Raw genomic sequence first — 15,014 nt, 5'->3', positions numbered from 1 at the left:
AAAAGGTTTATTAAAAAATTCTTAACATTCTTGGAGAATAGTAATTATTCACAAATATTTTAAACATATAGAAATTACAGAGAATAATATAACAGATACTCATGTACTGACTACTTAGTTTGATCAAATCTTAACACTCTGCCAGATTCCAATCTATTTTTGAAAAGAACTAAAACATTACAAATATAGTTGAAGATCTCCATTCATCTGTTATTTCTCTCCTCTATTCCTTTCCTTTTACTCCTTAGAGGTAACCACTATTTTGACTTGAGTTTATTCTGCCTATGTGTTATCTTTATACCTTTGCTATGCATGAATATATTCCTAAGTAATTCATTGTGTTTTTACATTATAATTTTATATAGATGATATATGTATCTATCCTTATATAACTTGTTTTTCCATTTAATATTATGTTGAGATTATATATATTTTATACATATATAGTTTTAAATTCTTTTATTTATTTTAGACAGCTCTGTTGCCCAGGCTGGAGTTCACTGGCATGATCATAGCTCACTGTCAGCTCAAACTCCTCGGTTCAAGTGATCCTCTTGCCTTAGTCTTCTGAGTAGCTAGGACTACAGAAACCTGCCACCACACCTGGCTTTTTCTTTTTTTGGTAGAGATGGGGTCTTGCCATGTTGCCCAGGCTGGTCTTAAACTCCTGGCTTCAAATGATCCTTCTGCCTTATCCTCCAAAGCACTGGGAATACATGTAGATGTGAGCCACCGTGCCTGGCCTACATTCATTTCTTTTAAATAATTACATATACTCTGCTGTATGATGTACACTATTCATTTGTTCTTTCTTATGTGGATGTTCAAATTGCTTAAAATGCTTGCTGCCATAAACAATGCTGCAATGTATGTTCTTGTACATGAGGACTCTTTTTATAAATCTGTAAGAGCTCTGGGTGCTAACACCTAGGAGTGAAATTGCCGGGTATGCATATTTTTAAACCTTACTAAATGACAGATTACTTATGACCATTTGTATTCATTGGTAGCGTATGAGAGTTCCCACTGTTCCATATCCTTGCCAATAATTTTCATCATTCTAAGGGTAAGAAACTTTTTTTTTTTGAGACGGAGTCTCGCTCTGTCGCCCAGGCTGGAGTGCAGTGGTGTGATCTCGGCTCACTGCAAGCTCCGCCTCCTGGGTTTACCCCATTCTCCTGCCTCAGCCTCCCGAGTAGCTGGGACTACAGGCGCCCGCCACCTCGCCCGGCTAGTTTTTTTGTATTTTTAGTAGAGAGGGGGTTTCACCGTGTTAGCCAGGATGGTCTTGATCTCCTGACCTCGTGAACCACCCACCTCGGCCTCCCAAAGTGCTGGGATTACAGGCGTGAGCCACCGCACCCAGCCGGAAACATTTCTAATAGTCACTTGTATCTTCTAAAAGCCTTACAGTTTTGGTTTTTCAGTTAGGTCTTTAACCCATGTAAAACTCATTTTTAAGTGTGAGACAGGGATCCAGTGTTACTTGTTTCCATATGAATAACTAGCTGTCTCTGCATCATTAATTAAAGAAATCATTCTTTCCCCTACTAAGATACGATGTGATAGGGACCAAGTTTCCATTTGTCCTTGGGTATGTTCCTAAGCTCTTCATCATGTTCCACTTCACTATGTGTTATTTTTCCATGCCTGCACAAATCCTGACTGCTGTTAGACTGAGCTGTTACACTTCATTCCTTATTATTTTGTCTATTCTTGAACTTCTACTATATGAATTTTTAGAAGCAGGTTAAATTTCACAAAAACCTTTCTTGAGATTTTTTTATCAGTGTTATACTGAATTTATAGATATGGGTATAATAATAATCTTTACCCTACTGAGTCTTCCTATCCATGAAGATGGCACAACTCTTCATTTTCTTAAGTTTTCTTCTATCACTTTCAAAAGTTTTGTAATTTGCTCTACAAAAGTCTTTTAAATCTTTCACTAAATTTATTCTAGGTATCTTGTGGTGTTCCTTTAAATTGTTAATGATACCAAAAAAGATTATAATTATACCTGCTTATTTCTGGTATACAAAAATGCAATTAATTTCATTATAATGATGTTGTATCCAGTAACTAAGTGGAATGCTTTTATTAATTCTAGTATCTTGTCTGCAGCTTATCTCGGATTTTCTATGAAGACAATTATATTACCTGAAAATGACACTTTTTTCTTCCTTACTAATAATTATACATAGTTTTAATGCTTCTTTTCTTCCTGTATTGGCTGGGACACCCACTAAATAAATGTTATAGGTATTCATGTCCTGTTCCTGAATTGAAACAAAATGTTTCTAATTTTTTTCTACTACTAGGTAAGATTAAATCAATCTCTTCTCTTTTTTTTTTCCCCCATACAGATGGGGTCTTGCTGTATAGCACAGGTTAGACTCAAACTCCCGGGCTTAAGCGATCCCCCTGCCTCGGCCACTTGAGTAGCTGGGGCTACAGGTGTGTACCGTCACACCCAGCTTAATGTATTTTTTTTTTCCTGAGACGGAGTCTCGCTCGGTTGCCCAGGCTGGAGTGCAGTGGGCAATCTCAGCTCACTGCAAGCTCCGCCTCCCAGGTTTACGCCATTCTCCTGCCTCAGCCTCCCAAGTAGCTGGGACTACAGGCGCCCGCCACTACGCCCAGCTAATTTTTTTTGTATTTTTAGTAGACACAGGGTTTCACCATGTTAGCCAGGATGGTCTCAATCTGCTGAAATTGTGATCCGCCAGTCTCGGGCTCCCAAAGTGCTTAATGTATTCTTATTCAGTGAAAAGTTTTAAATGACATGTATGGAAATTGAATCTTTCTGAATGCTTTTTTGAGACCTATTAAAAGGCTCACAGGATCCCAGCCCAATAATCTGAATTATACTGTCTTCTACTAACCAATTCATATATATATCCAATTTTGTCACATTGGTTGATAACACTGCTTATTTATTTTATTTTATTTTATTTATTTATTTTTTTGAGACAGTGTCTCACTCTGTTGCCCAGGCTAGAGCGCAGTGGCGTGATCTCAGCTCGCTGCAACCTCTGCCTCCCAGGCTCAAGCCATCCTCCCACCTCAGCCTCCAAGTAGCTGGGACTACAGGCACACACCACCATGCCTGGCTAATTTTCTGTAGAGAGAGATGGAGTTTCACCATGTTGCTCAGGCTGGTCCTGAGCTGCAAGCAATCTGCCCGTTCTGGCCTCCCAAAGTGCTAGGATTATAGGAGTAAGCAACCATGCCTGGCCTGGTTTCTTAATATTTGTTTAAAAATGTTGTTTCACCTTAAGGCTTAAGGATCACTTAAGCCCAGGAGTTTGAGTCTAGCCTGTGCAATACAGCAAGACCCCATCTGTATGGAAAAACAAAAAGAGAAGAGATTGATTTTAATCTTACCTAGTGGTAGAAAAAATTAGAAACATTTTATTTCAATTCAGGAACAGGACATGAATGTTCACATATGATGACTGATTTATAATTTTGCTTTCTCATACTCCCCTCACTTCACCTGGTTTTGGTATCCAGATTGTAATTTAACTTTATAAAAAGAGTTGAGAAAGTGTTGCTGTTTTTCTTTTTTCTGGAATGGATTAAGATTAGAATATCTCTTCATTCGATGTTTGACAGAACTTGTTAAAACAGTCTGAGTATGTTTTTATCTCTTTCCCCTTCTTTTAAGGGAGGTAGATTTTGGACTATTGAGTGAGGTATATGAATTTTAAATTATAGATATTGTCAAACAAATGGTTCTCTAAAAAAGTTGCACCAATTTATATCACTATGAAGACTGAAATGTTTATCAATCTGATATAAAATTTTATTTCATCTTAATTTTGAATGCATCCCTTTATGAGCTAAGGTGACCACAATTTCATACATTTATTAAATCTTTCTGTATCGACTTGGCTATTCATTTCTAGTAAATTGCCTGTTTACTTCTTTCATTTCTGTCTTCTTACTGATCTGTATGAGATTTCAGTATGTAAAAAAAATCAATACTTTGTGTTTACAATAAATGTTGCATATTTCCCCCATATTTGTTTTATATTTATGTAATTTATATATTTATGTTCTCTTATACACAAATTTATCATTAATCTTTTTTTTTTTTTTTCATTTCTACAATCCAGGTTTTCGGTCTGCTTAGAAATAATGCCTTCTCAACTCTTAGAATACCAAAACTTTGCCCAAATGTTTTTCTTATAATTTTATGACTTAAAAAATATAAACAGCTTATTAATCTAGAACACTTTTGCTTTTGGTGATCCAAGAATCCAGCTAAAATTGCAAAATACCTAGACAATCACCAACATCATTTATTAAACAATCCATTCTTATATGCTGATTTTAAAATGTAATCTTTAGAATGATAGAATTTTTAAAAATCATTTTTCCAATGACTGTGTAAAAACTGATAAAATGAGATTCACTGAATGTTACCCCCTTTAAGTAAAAGATTAATGGGAAATTGCATATTTACACGATCTCAAAGTATCATCCCAGAGATTATTTATGAATTGCAAAGGGAAAAATATGTACTTTTATAATAAACAGAGGCTCACCACCTAAACACCACTGATACTGAGACCATTTTATGATAAGATACAATGTAAAGTGCACAACATTGCTTATCAAGTACTCTTGCCAAAAATGTGTAACTCGAAACTAGTAAAACCTTAAAGCTAACTTCTACTTGATAGGAAATACAGAAAACAAATTAAACAACACCAGCAGAAAAGAGTGGAGTTTAGAATATCAAATATTCTACAACGAAAGTGGCCAAACTCTTCAAAAACCAAAAATTAGTGTCATGGGGGGAAAAAGGTGTAAGACTGCTTTAGATTAAAAGAGCCTCCATAAGAGATGCAAAAATCAAATGCAATGTGTGAAAAGCTAGATTTGAACATGCTTTGAAAAAATATAATAAAATCATATTTAGGACAAGTGGATTGGTAAAAGTCAAATATATTCTGGATATCAGATGATACCACAGAACTGACCTTAATTTTTTTACAATTATTACCTTTGGTTTTTATATAGGAGAATATCCTTATTAGCAGATATACTTAAGGACAAAGTGGCAGGATACCTGTTGGTGAAGGGGTTCATTGTGCTAATCTTAGAACTTTCTGCACAGTTAAATTTTTGTAATATAAAGTTGAAAAAAAAATGCAATCTTTCTCAATAGTCTAAATTGTCCTATTTCTGCATTCTGTCCTACTGACCTATTCACTTGTTCCCTGCCAGACTAATTTTTTTCCTTTTCAAAGAAAATTATGTTTTATTATTGATAGATAATAGAGGCACAGATTTCTGGGATACACGTGGTAATTAAATACATTCATATAATTTGTAAAGATTGCATCAGTGTAATTGAGATATCCACCACCTTAAATATTTGTCTTTTCTGTATGGTAAAAACATTCAAATTATCTTTTTCCAGCTATTTTGAAATATAGATTGCTGTCAACTAGTCACCCTACTGAGCTATCCAACACTAAATGTTATTTCTCCTATCAAACAGTATATTTGTCCCCATTAATCAAGCTCTCTTCATCACCTCCTTCCTCTACCCTTCCCAGCCTCTGGTAACTACCAATCTATTCTCTATCTTCTTAAGATCCACTTTAATTGTCACATATGAGTGAGAACATATAATATTTGTCTGTGCTTTGCTTATTTCACTTAACATAATGACCTTCAGTTCCCTCTATGTTGCTCAAAATGACAGGACTTTATTCTTTTTTTATGGCTAATATTCCATTGTGTATACATACACCTTTTCTTTATTCATCCACTGATGGACACTTAGGTTGATTCCATATTTTGGCTATTTTGTGAATAGTACTGTAATAAATATGGGCTTGCATCCCTTCAGTATACGGATTCCCTTTCTTTTGGATATATACCTACTAATGGAATTGCTGGATCATATAGTAGCTCTATTTTTAGTATTTTGAGAAACTGCCATACAGTGTTTCAAAGGCTGTACTAATTTACATTCCCACCAACAGTATATGAGGCTTCCCTTTTCTCCATATCTTCACCAGTATTCACTATTACCTATCTTTTTGAAAAAGGCCATTTTAGTTAAGGCAAGATAATATCTTACTGTGCTTTTTATTTTTATTTCTCTGATGATGAGTGATGTCTGGCATTTTTTGCTGTATCTGCCGGCCATTTGTATGTCTTTATTTGAGAATGTTTACTCACACTTTTTGGCTTTTAATTCATTTTTGTTGTTATTGTTTTGCTAATGAGGTCCTTATATATTATTGATATTCTAGTTATTAATCACTTGTCAAACAGTTTGCAAATATTTTCTCCCATTCTGTGGGCTGTCTCTTCACTTTGTTGATTGTTTCTTTTGCTGTACAGAAGCTTTTTAGCTTGATGTAATCCCATTTGTCTATTTCTTCCTTTGGTTGCCTGTGCTTTGAAATCTTAAACAAAAAGTATTTTGCACAGACCAACATCATGGAGTGTTTCTTCAATGTTTTCTTCTAGTAGTTTCATAGTTTCATGTCTCAGATTTAAGTATTTAATCCATTTTGAGTTTATTTTTCACAGCATTATTTATCGAAGAGACTGTCCTTTCCTCCTTTTATGTTCTTGGTGCCTTTGTCAAAAGTAAATTGTCTGTAAATATCTGTATTTATATCTGGATTCTCTCTGGGACTGGTCTGTGTGTTTTTATGCTAGCACCAAGCTGATGTGGTTACTATAATGTATTTGGTTACTTTGTAATGTATTTTTAAGTCAGGTAGTGTGATGCCTCCAGCTTTGTTCTTTTTCCTCAGGACTGCTTTGGCAATTTGGGGTCTTTTTTGGTTCCATGTAAATTTTTTCTATTTATGTGAAGAATGTCATTGGTATTTTGATAGGGATTACATTGAATATGCAAACTGTTTTGGGTAGTACTGACTAAATTTTTTTATTTAGAATAACTTTAATATCTGGGTGAGGCTAATCCCCGAGTAAGGTTTTTATCTCTTTATCTGAGCGTTTTTAAGAAATGACACAATACTGAATAGGTCCTCAAACTATATTAAAAAGCTAAGTTAATTTTGTTAAACAACAAATTTCTTAGAGTTAAAATTTACATTCTTTTTTACGCACATTCATGTGTATATGGACATTTACACATGAAACAGATGTGCTCTTCTGACATTTTTCCTCTCATTAATTACATGTAAAATGTCCCTCAGACTTTTGTGTACCAGAGTATACCAGTATTTTACAAATATTAAGCATCTACATATACACATAGATATGTATGTATGGCACTCACACTCAATTCAGTAATTTTCTAAGTGTCTATTTCTTTTCGAGACAGATCTCAATTTGTCACCCAGGCTGGACTGCAATGGTGTGATCATGGCTCACTGTAGCCTTGACCTTCTGGGTTCAAGCAATCCTCTTACCCCAGCCTCCTGAGTAGCTGGGACTACAAGTAAGTGCCACCATGCCTGGTTAATTTTTTTTTTTTTTTGTAGAGACAGGGTCCCACTGTGTTGCCCAGGCTGGTCTTGAGCTCCTGGGCTCAATTGATTCTTCTGCCCCAGCCCCCTTCAGTGCTGGGATTACAGGTGAGTACCACCGCACCTGGTTGTGTCTATTTCAAATGTGTCAAATTTGCTTCCCAGTTTCTCCTTGAGTTCGTGTGTAAAAAAAAGCTCAACGTAATATTTCATTATCTGGTTTTGGAAAACCAGAGTTAGTTGTTTTGATGGATGACAAAGTTAAAAGTTTACAAATTAATAAGCTTATTAATGAATAAAGATTCAACTTCATGCATAATAAACAAGAGCATACATGTAGAAATTAGTGACTGAAAGCAAATTTTTAAAATTTGCTGTTAATTAAGGAGGACTAAAATAAAGATGTTTTGTATTATCCTTTGTACTTTTCCGCTTTAAAAAATTTCTTTAAAACATACAAACAAATTTATACTAATAATAAATCAATTATTTAGTAACCATGAAATATATCTCAAGGCAATATAACCTTAAAAAGACATCATAATATCAACGTTATGACATTAAGAACTAATAATCAAGTGAGAACTGGTAATTTAATCTCAAATTTTTGCATCTAAGATTAATTTTCCTCTACTGTACTACAGTAAATTTTTACAGTATAGTAAGTTTTTCATAGTAGTCATCCCTCAGTATCCATGAGGGATTAGTTCCAGTATCTTCTGTGGATACCAAAATCTGTAAATGCTCAAAAGTCCCTCATATAAAATGCACAATACCTGCATATCGCCCTATGCACTATATAGTACTTTAAATCATCTCTAGATTACTTACAATGCCTATACAATGTACGTGCTATGTAAAGAGTTGCTATACTGTATTGTTTATGTAATAATGACAAGAAAACATGCCTGTACATGTTCAGTACAGACTCAATTTTTTTTTTTCCAAATATTTTCACTCAGCATTTAGTTGAATCCATGATGCAGAACCCATGTATGTGAAAGGCTGACTGTATCTACTTTACCAATTAAAATGTAATTGTCCCTTGGCTTAGTGCTAATGTAAGAAGAAGGAGCAATTTTAAAAAATGCAATTCTTCTCAATTTCATACCTAAATATACTTAGTTATATAATAACTGAATCCAAAAAGCCAAAATGACACTGCTCCTTTCACCTCCTAAAATGACAAATTTTCAAATGGTAAGTGTAACATGTTTTAATGATTTAAACCATATCTTTAAAAAGGTTCACTGACAAATAAGTATACAGTATAGTATTTTAGTTTGTGTTTAATAATTATACTTTAAAAAACAAATTTGCTTGGAATTAAAGCACTTGGACATTCCCAGTAAAGTTACAAACAATTTTCTTACCTTGCTGCATCTGTGGATGTGTTGTGTAACTTGAAGGATGGGAATATGGCATGTATCCTGCAGGGCTTTGTGGGGCGTATGGACTAGGCACTGGGCTATTCTGCTGTGGCATAAATCTGTTCCCAGAGCTTGTCTGTGGTGGCACAAACCGGCTAAAACCCAAAATCCAAATAAAAAATATAAGGAAATAAAATAAACATGCTATTCCTTGAAATTTGACTGTCACAAAGTCCTCTGAACTCTGGTTTATATATGTAAAATCTATGCAAATAGAAGAATCTTGCAAAATAGTCAAATAACATACAAAAATTGTTCGCAATTCATAATCAAAGAGTTACAATAAAAAAGTTTTTAAAAGTAGGTAATTTGTTTACTTATATAGAAGTACCAATCTGTTTAAGGTACTTAAAGCCATGCTCCCTAAATCTTACCTCAAACACATTAGTTATTTTAACATTCTTTTGTCTCTATGAAATTACATTACTAAGATGGTAGCTACTTCAATTAGCATATTAGACTATTTCCATATACAACATTTTAAAGCAAATGCACAAGTGAATTACTATTTAAGTATTTCAACTATTTAAACTCTAAATAATCCACCATTACCTAAATGTATGAACCATATATTCACCAGCATACTCACCATAGAAGACAATATTTAATAAATGATATATACACATATTACCTGGAGGGGCTATGTGAGATAGTGGTTTGTTGATAATTGGAAGATGCAGGACTACTGTGCATGGAATTCTGAGAAAGTTTGTACTGAGACATCATCATTCCTATGCAAAACACAAAAATATAGAATGTTATTTTCTTCTAGCAGTAAAGTGTCCTTTAAATAACTGAAATCAGTTATTCTTTCACAAACATGCCAGAGATTTTTTTTGATCAATGTTTTCATTTCAAAGAGCAAAATATAGACACCGTAAAACTGTAAATTTCAAGAACAATTTTATTACAGCACCATTTTCCATAAAACTAATCCAGGACTAGAAACAGAGATTATAATATTTTAAAAATGTTTACTTGCTTACTCAATATTCTATTATTTAGCTTTAGAATTCAAAAGATTTTTTAAAAAGTTGTCTTATCTAACCTTGCACCTAACACAATACACTTCCTTCTACAACAAGACTCAGGGTAGTTTTTATTACACAAATATTTTATCATACACACCTCTCACGCTTGGGAACTTAATTTCACAAAGATATTTGTATTATGGTTCAGACACAGGTTTTGCAAAGTACTTTATTTATGGGTCAAAAGTTTGAATTCCTGCAATTTCCATCTGAATGTCTTTTGAAGTAAAATAGAATGTACCTATTCCTTCTTTCACAATAACTCTTTGTCACATAGTAGGGATTAACGGAATATTTGATTAAAAAATAAAAACTTGAGAATAGCGTTCTGGTTCTTACATTTATTTTCAAGCCAGACATTATTTCTCAATTATTATGCAAATGGCATTTCATTATATAGGAGACACAGAAAAATTCACTTATTTAGACATTTCAGAATCAGATAAAAATCTATAAATAACACCCTGAATTTTCTTATGATTTCTATAGCCAATTTCTTTTTTGGGAGCTGCAAACATCAAATTATATTTACAAATTTCATTTCCTGCTGTTGTTACAAAAAGTGCCTTTCACCAGAAATATTCAAACAGAAGTTCATTTGCTAAGAGTACTACAAAAGGGATTGTAGCTGAAATAAATTAGGTTTCAAAATCACCTCTCAGTCTACCATTGAAGGATGTTTTCTTAAGTATGTAGTCTAAATTTCAACTTCTGACTTTTCTTTTCCAACTCAAACTCAGCACAAAATTGTTTTGCTCCATAGCTTAATAGCTTAATTCCTATAATTATTGTTGCTGGAGGTTTTTTTTCTTTTTCTTTTTCTTTTGGAGGGAGATGAATACTCAGTGAGACAGGAGTTAAAAAGCTTTTCCCCCCTGAATTAACAGTCATCACTGGGACAAACTGGAATTACTAGTTTGAAAGCAATGGCTTTCTAAATAAAAGGGATAAATGATATTCTTATAGTCCTTTTCAATTAGCTCTAAGTTCCAAAGAACTATGATTAAAGTGATTTGCATTTTATTAAATTTTCTCCACATGCATGACTCATATTTAAACTTACCAACACCAAAATCAACTTTTTTAAATTTCTATTTTATTTTTATTTTTTATTTTTTAATGAGACAGGATCTCTCTGTGTTGCCCAGGTTGGTCTCGAACTCCTGGGCTCAAGCAATCCTCCTACCTTGGCCTCCCAAGTGCCGGGATTACAGGCGTGAGCCACCACGCCTAGCCAGCTTTTAAAATTTCAAAGCCATATATCACCAGGAAAATGCTTTAATAAAAAAAAAACATGCAATTAATCGATTAATTTTAAATGCTAGTTTATGCTTTTACAATGTAGGGTATATAGAAATCAAACAATGTTTTGGACTAAAAAACAAGTATATGTAGTATAAAACACAAAAATGTGACTGAGAGGTGAATACTCTAAAAGTTTTTATTAGAGTGATTTACTACCCAAATACTCAAAAATGTAATCTGCAAAAATGTAGTATTAGTAACCTTAGATCCATTTATCCAATACTAGATTTACTCACATTCTCATGTAACTAATACTCCCAGCCTATTAATCTTTCTTCCAATCAACTCTTTCCATAATTTCTTTCAATTCCAACATTTTTCCAGAAAGCATTCATAACTCTAGCTTCCTCCATTATTTATATCAGTCTCCTACTATTGCAATCTAACTTATTAGTTCTGGTGAAGACAAAGCACTGTCCTGCATACCTACCTTCAACTTGCTAAAAGGCAAGTTGGTCAGAAGCATCCCCATTATGCATTTTGAGGAATCGATAGCAACTATGCAATTGCTTTCAAAATACCATTCAAACAACACAAATATACAGAATCAGCAAAGTAACATTATTTAAAGGAAATGGAATAGAAGCATCATGGAAGTGCTGCCAACAAAGTAAACCAAAATGATTTGGCAAAATTATTTTATTTTTTCTTTTTTTTGAAGACAGGGTCTTGTTCTGTTGCCCAGGCTGGAGTGCAGTGGTGCAATCTCAGCTCACTGCAGCCTTGACCTCCTGAGTTCAAGCGATCCTCCCACTTCAGCCTCCCAAGTAGCTGGGACTACAGGCGCACGCCATAACGCCTGGCTAATTGTTGTATTTTTTTGTAGAGACAGGGTTTCACCATGTTGCCCAGGCGGGTCTTGAACTCCTGGCCTGAGGCAATCCACCTGCCTCAGCTTCCCAAAGTGCTGGGATTACAGGTGTGAGTCACCATGCCAGGCTGGTAAAATTCTTAAATACAGTTATTTAATTAACAAAGTTGAACTTTCTGAAGTTGTCTAAGCTATTCCCTCCCTATTTTAATCTTGAGAGCCAAACAGGCACTTGGGCTCGTAAAATTCAGTAAACTTGAACAGAACAATGCTCTTAACCCAAAGGTACTCCGTGACTACATAAAAATTATATCTGTGTTGGATGTAATATTTTTATTATTTTATAATATTATGAATCAATTTTTCTTTAATAATACTTAACCAATTTTTCTGTTGCTAAGGCAACAGGAGTATTAAATCAATTACTAGAAAACCATGAATATGGAATCACAATCAGTATTAAAACTCTATATACCTGCTACAGTGTACGTGTTCAAAAGCTTTGCAAATATTTGATTAATGAAAGACTTATTTCAAATTAATTCTGATTTTCCAAAACAAAAAAAAAATTTTTAAGCTGAGTAAACTGATATATTCCAAAATATTTAACAAAATACACTTAAAGCTTTGTCTAATTCTCAAGGAATTTAATTACATATTAAACTATAAGAATCTTATCAATTTAGTTTCCTTCTTGTTCTTGGCTTGACTGAAGGCATAAACATGGCATTCCTGATAGGCCAGCTTGTTAAAGAAGATACCTGGATTTAAATACATATAAAACAAGTTCTGATATGGGAATTCAGTTATTAAGAAACTCACCACTTTGTACATATCTGTTCTGCATGCTTTTCTCCCTGAAAACATTAGGACTCCTTGCCAGGACGGCCTGCAACAAGACTGGTATGTCACCTTCTGGGTCATCACTGCCAAGGTTATCTTTCAACTCTCTGGCATTGAGAAAATAAATATCAAAAATTAAAATGGTGACTGATTCTTAAGATTTATCATATAAAAGTAAATCACACTGGTATGGCCAACAATATGAATTTTCTTTCTTTTTTTTTTGAGACGAAGTATTGCTCTTGTCCCCCAGGCTGGAGTACAATGGTGCAATCTCGGCTCACTGCAACCTCCACCTCCCAGGTTCAAGTGATTCTTTTGCCTCAGCCTCCTGAGTAGCTGGGATTACAGGTGCCTGCCACCACGCCCAACTAATTTTTGTATTTTTAGTAGAGACGGGGTTTCACCATGTTGGCCAGGCTGGTCTTTAACTCCTGACCTCAGGTGATCTGCCCACCTCAGTCTCCCAAAGTGCTGGGATTACAGGAGTGAGCCACCACAACTGGCCCTACAGTTATGAATTTTCAAATACGCTATCCCTGGGAGAAATACAATTACCAAAAATAACAGAGAGGGATTCTTCTAAGGACACTCTTTTTTCTTCATTTTACTTTACACAGTCAGGGGAAAAAAGCCCAAAACACTATTTTATTGAACTAAGAGTTTAATAATTTCCAAGTAGTTTTAAAATAGAAAATAAATATATTCTAAACTACTCAAAATAATGGAAGGGTAGAGAAGTGATAGTTATACAAAAAGTTGATATTTGTTATTGGAATATATTTTCTTACATCTGAATATGAGTGAGTCTGACTTTCTGGGAATGTCTTACAAATAAGATATTGTTGCCACACTGATTAAGACAAGACCCAGAGGTTATGTAATTTTTCCATCTTATATTGTTTTCTCAAATAATGTCATGGTGGGGGGAAAGCGGAAACCAAACAGCAAATTTCAATACCTTCACAGCAGCAATTTTCAATAAACTTTAATGTAAGTAGCAAATTAAATTCACAACCATGGAGATGATGATAAAACTAAGCATAGGCAGTGTTTTAATTTTACATTATACATGTCAATGTTCTACTCATTGGATCTAACCATGAAGACCCATAAAGATGGTGTCCAATGATAAGACTCATTGCATTTCTAGGGCAATCTTAAGCGAGCTCTCCATAAAATAAGTCCTTATTTTATGTGTGCTATTTCCTTTACATCTTTAAATATTTGGTGAAAACTACTGAATAAGTATGTACAAGCATAAGAAGTGATTTAGAGGCTGGGTGTGGCGGCTCACGCCTGTAATCCTAGCACTTTGGGAGGCTGAAACGGGTGGATCACCTGAAGTCGGGAATTTGAGACCAGCCTGGCCAATATGGTGAAAACCTGTCTCTACTTAAAATACAAAAATTAGCCAGGCGTGGTGCTGGAGGCCTGTAATCCCAGCTACTCAGGAGGCTGAGGCAGGAGAATGGCGTGAACCCACGAGGTGGAGGTTGCAGTGAGCCAAGATCATACCACTGCACTCCAGCCTGGGGGACAGAGCAAGACTCCGTCTCAAAAAAAAAGAAAAAAAAAAAGGTGATTTAAATATTGCTGAATTTTGGGAGTGACAAAATATTAGTAGTAGTATACTTCTTTCTGATTTTAACCGATCATTTCTTAGCTTCTCTATTAGAAAATCCATTTAGTAAGCATCTCACCTTAGCGTCATCAGCTTTAAAAATGTCCCCAAAGTATGTACTGCATCTAATGCAGACACCTGTCCATTATAATGTGTTTATCCTCATTCCCCTACATGATGAATCTTTAAATTTAAAAGAAAAAAAAATAAAGAATGTGAGGTTACATGAGTAACACTGTGTGGTGGGATATGAAGGGATAAGAACGAGAAATTTTATTTTTTACGCATTTTTGTGTCGTTACTATAAATATGATTTGGTTTTGTAGTGAAAAAATATATTTTTTTTCCCCAGTGCAGTGGCGTGATCTTGGCTCACTGCAACCTCTGCCTCCCGGGTTCAAGCGATTCTCCTGCCTCAGCCTCCCGAGTAGCTGGGACTAAGGCATGCGCCACCATGCCCAGCTAATTTTTGTATTTTTAGTAGAGACAGGGTTTCAC

General features: G+C 34.5%; 1 protein-coding gene across 5 annotated transcripts in view; it reads right to left on the bottom strand.

Annotated features, from left to right (window-relative positions):
- Nucleotides 1-15,014, bottom strand: part of NIPBL (NIPBL cohesin loading factor) — a 187,609-nt gene that overhangs the window by 93,373 nt on the left and 79,222 nt on the right. For all 5 annotated transcript variants that reach the window (XM_023216496.3, XM_023216498.3, XM_023216500.3 and 2 more), the window contains 3 exons: nt 12,872-12,999; nt 9,534-9,633; nt 8,846-8,997 (listed from right to left, as the gene is read on the bottom strand). In XM_023216496.3, the coding sequence (XP_023072264.1) occupies nt 8,846-8,997; nt 9,534-9,633; nt 12,872-12,999 (380 nt within the window). The remainder of the gene's footprint in view (nt 1-8,845; nt 8,998-9,533; nt 9,634-12,871; nt 13,000-15,014) is intronic.

This window comes from Piliocolobus tephrosceles, chromosome 4 (assembly GCF_002776525.5).
Source record: "Piliocolobus tephrosceles isolate RC106 chromosome 4, ASM277652v3, whole genome shotgun sequence".
Taxonomy (NCBI): domain Eukaryota; kingdom Metazoa; phylum Chordata; class Mammalia; order Primates; family Cercopithecidae; genus Piliocolobus; species Piliocolobus tephrosceles.
The sequence above is the reverse complement of the archived record's forward strand: the minus strand, read 5'-3'. Positions and strand labels throughout refer to the sequence as shown.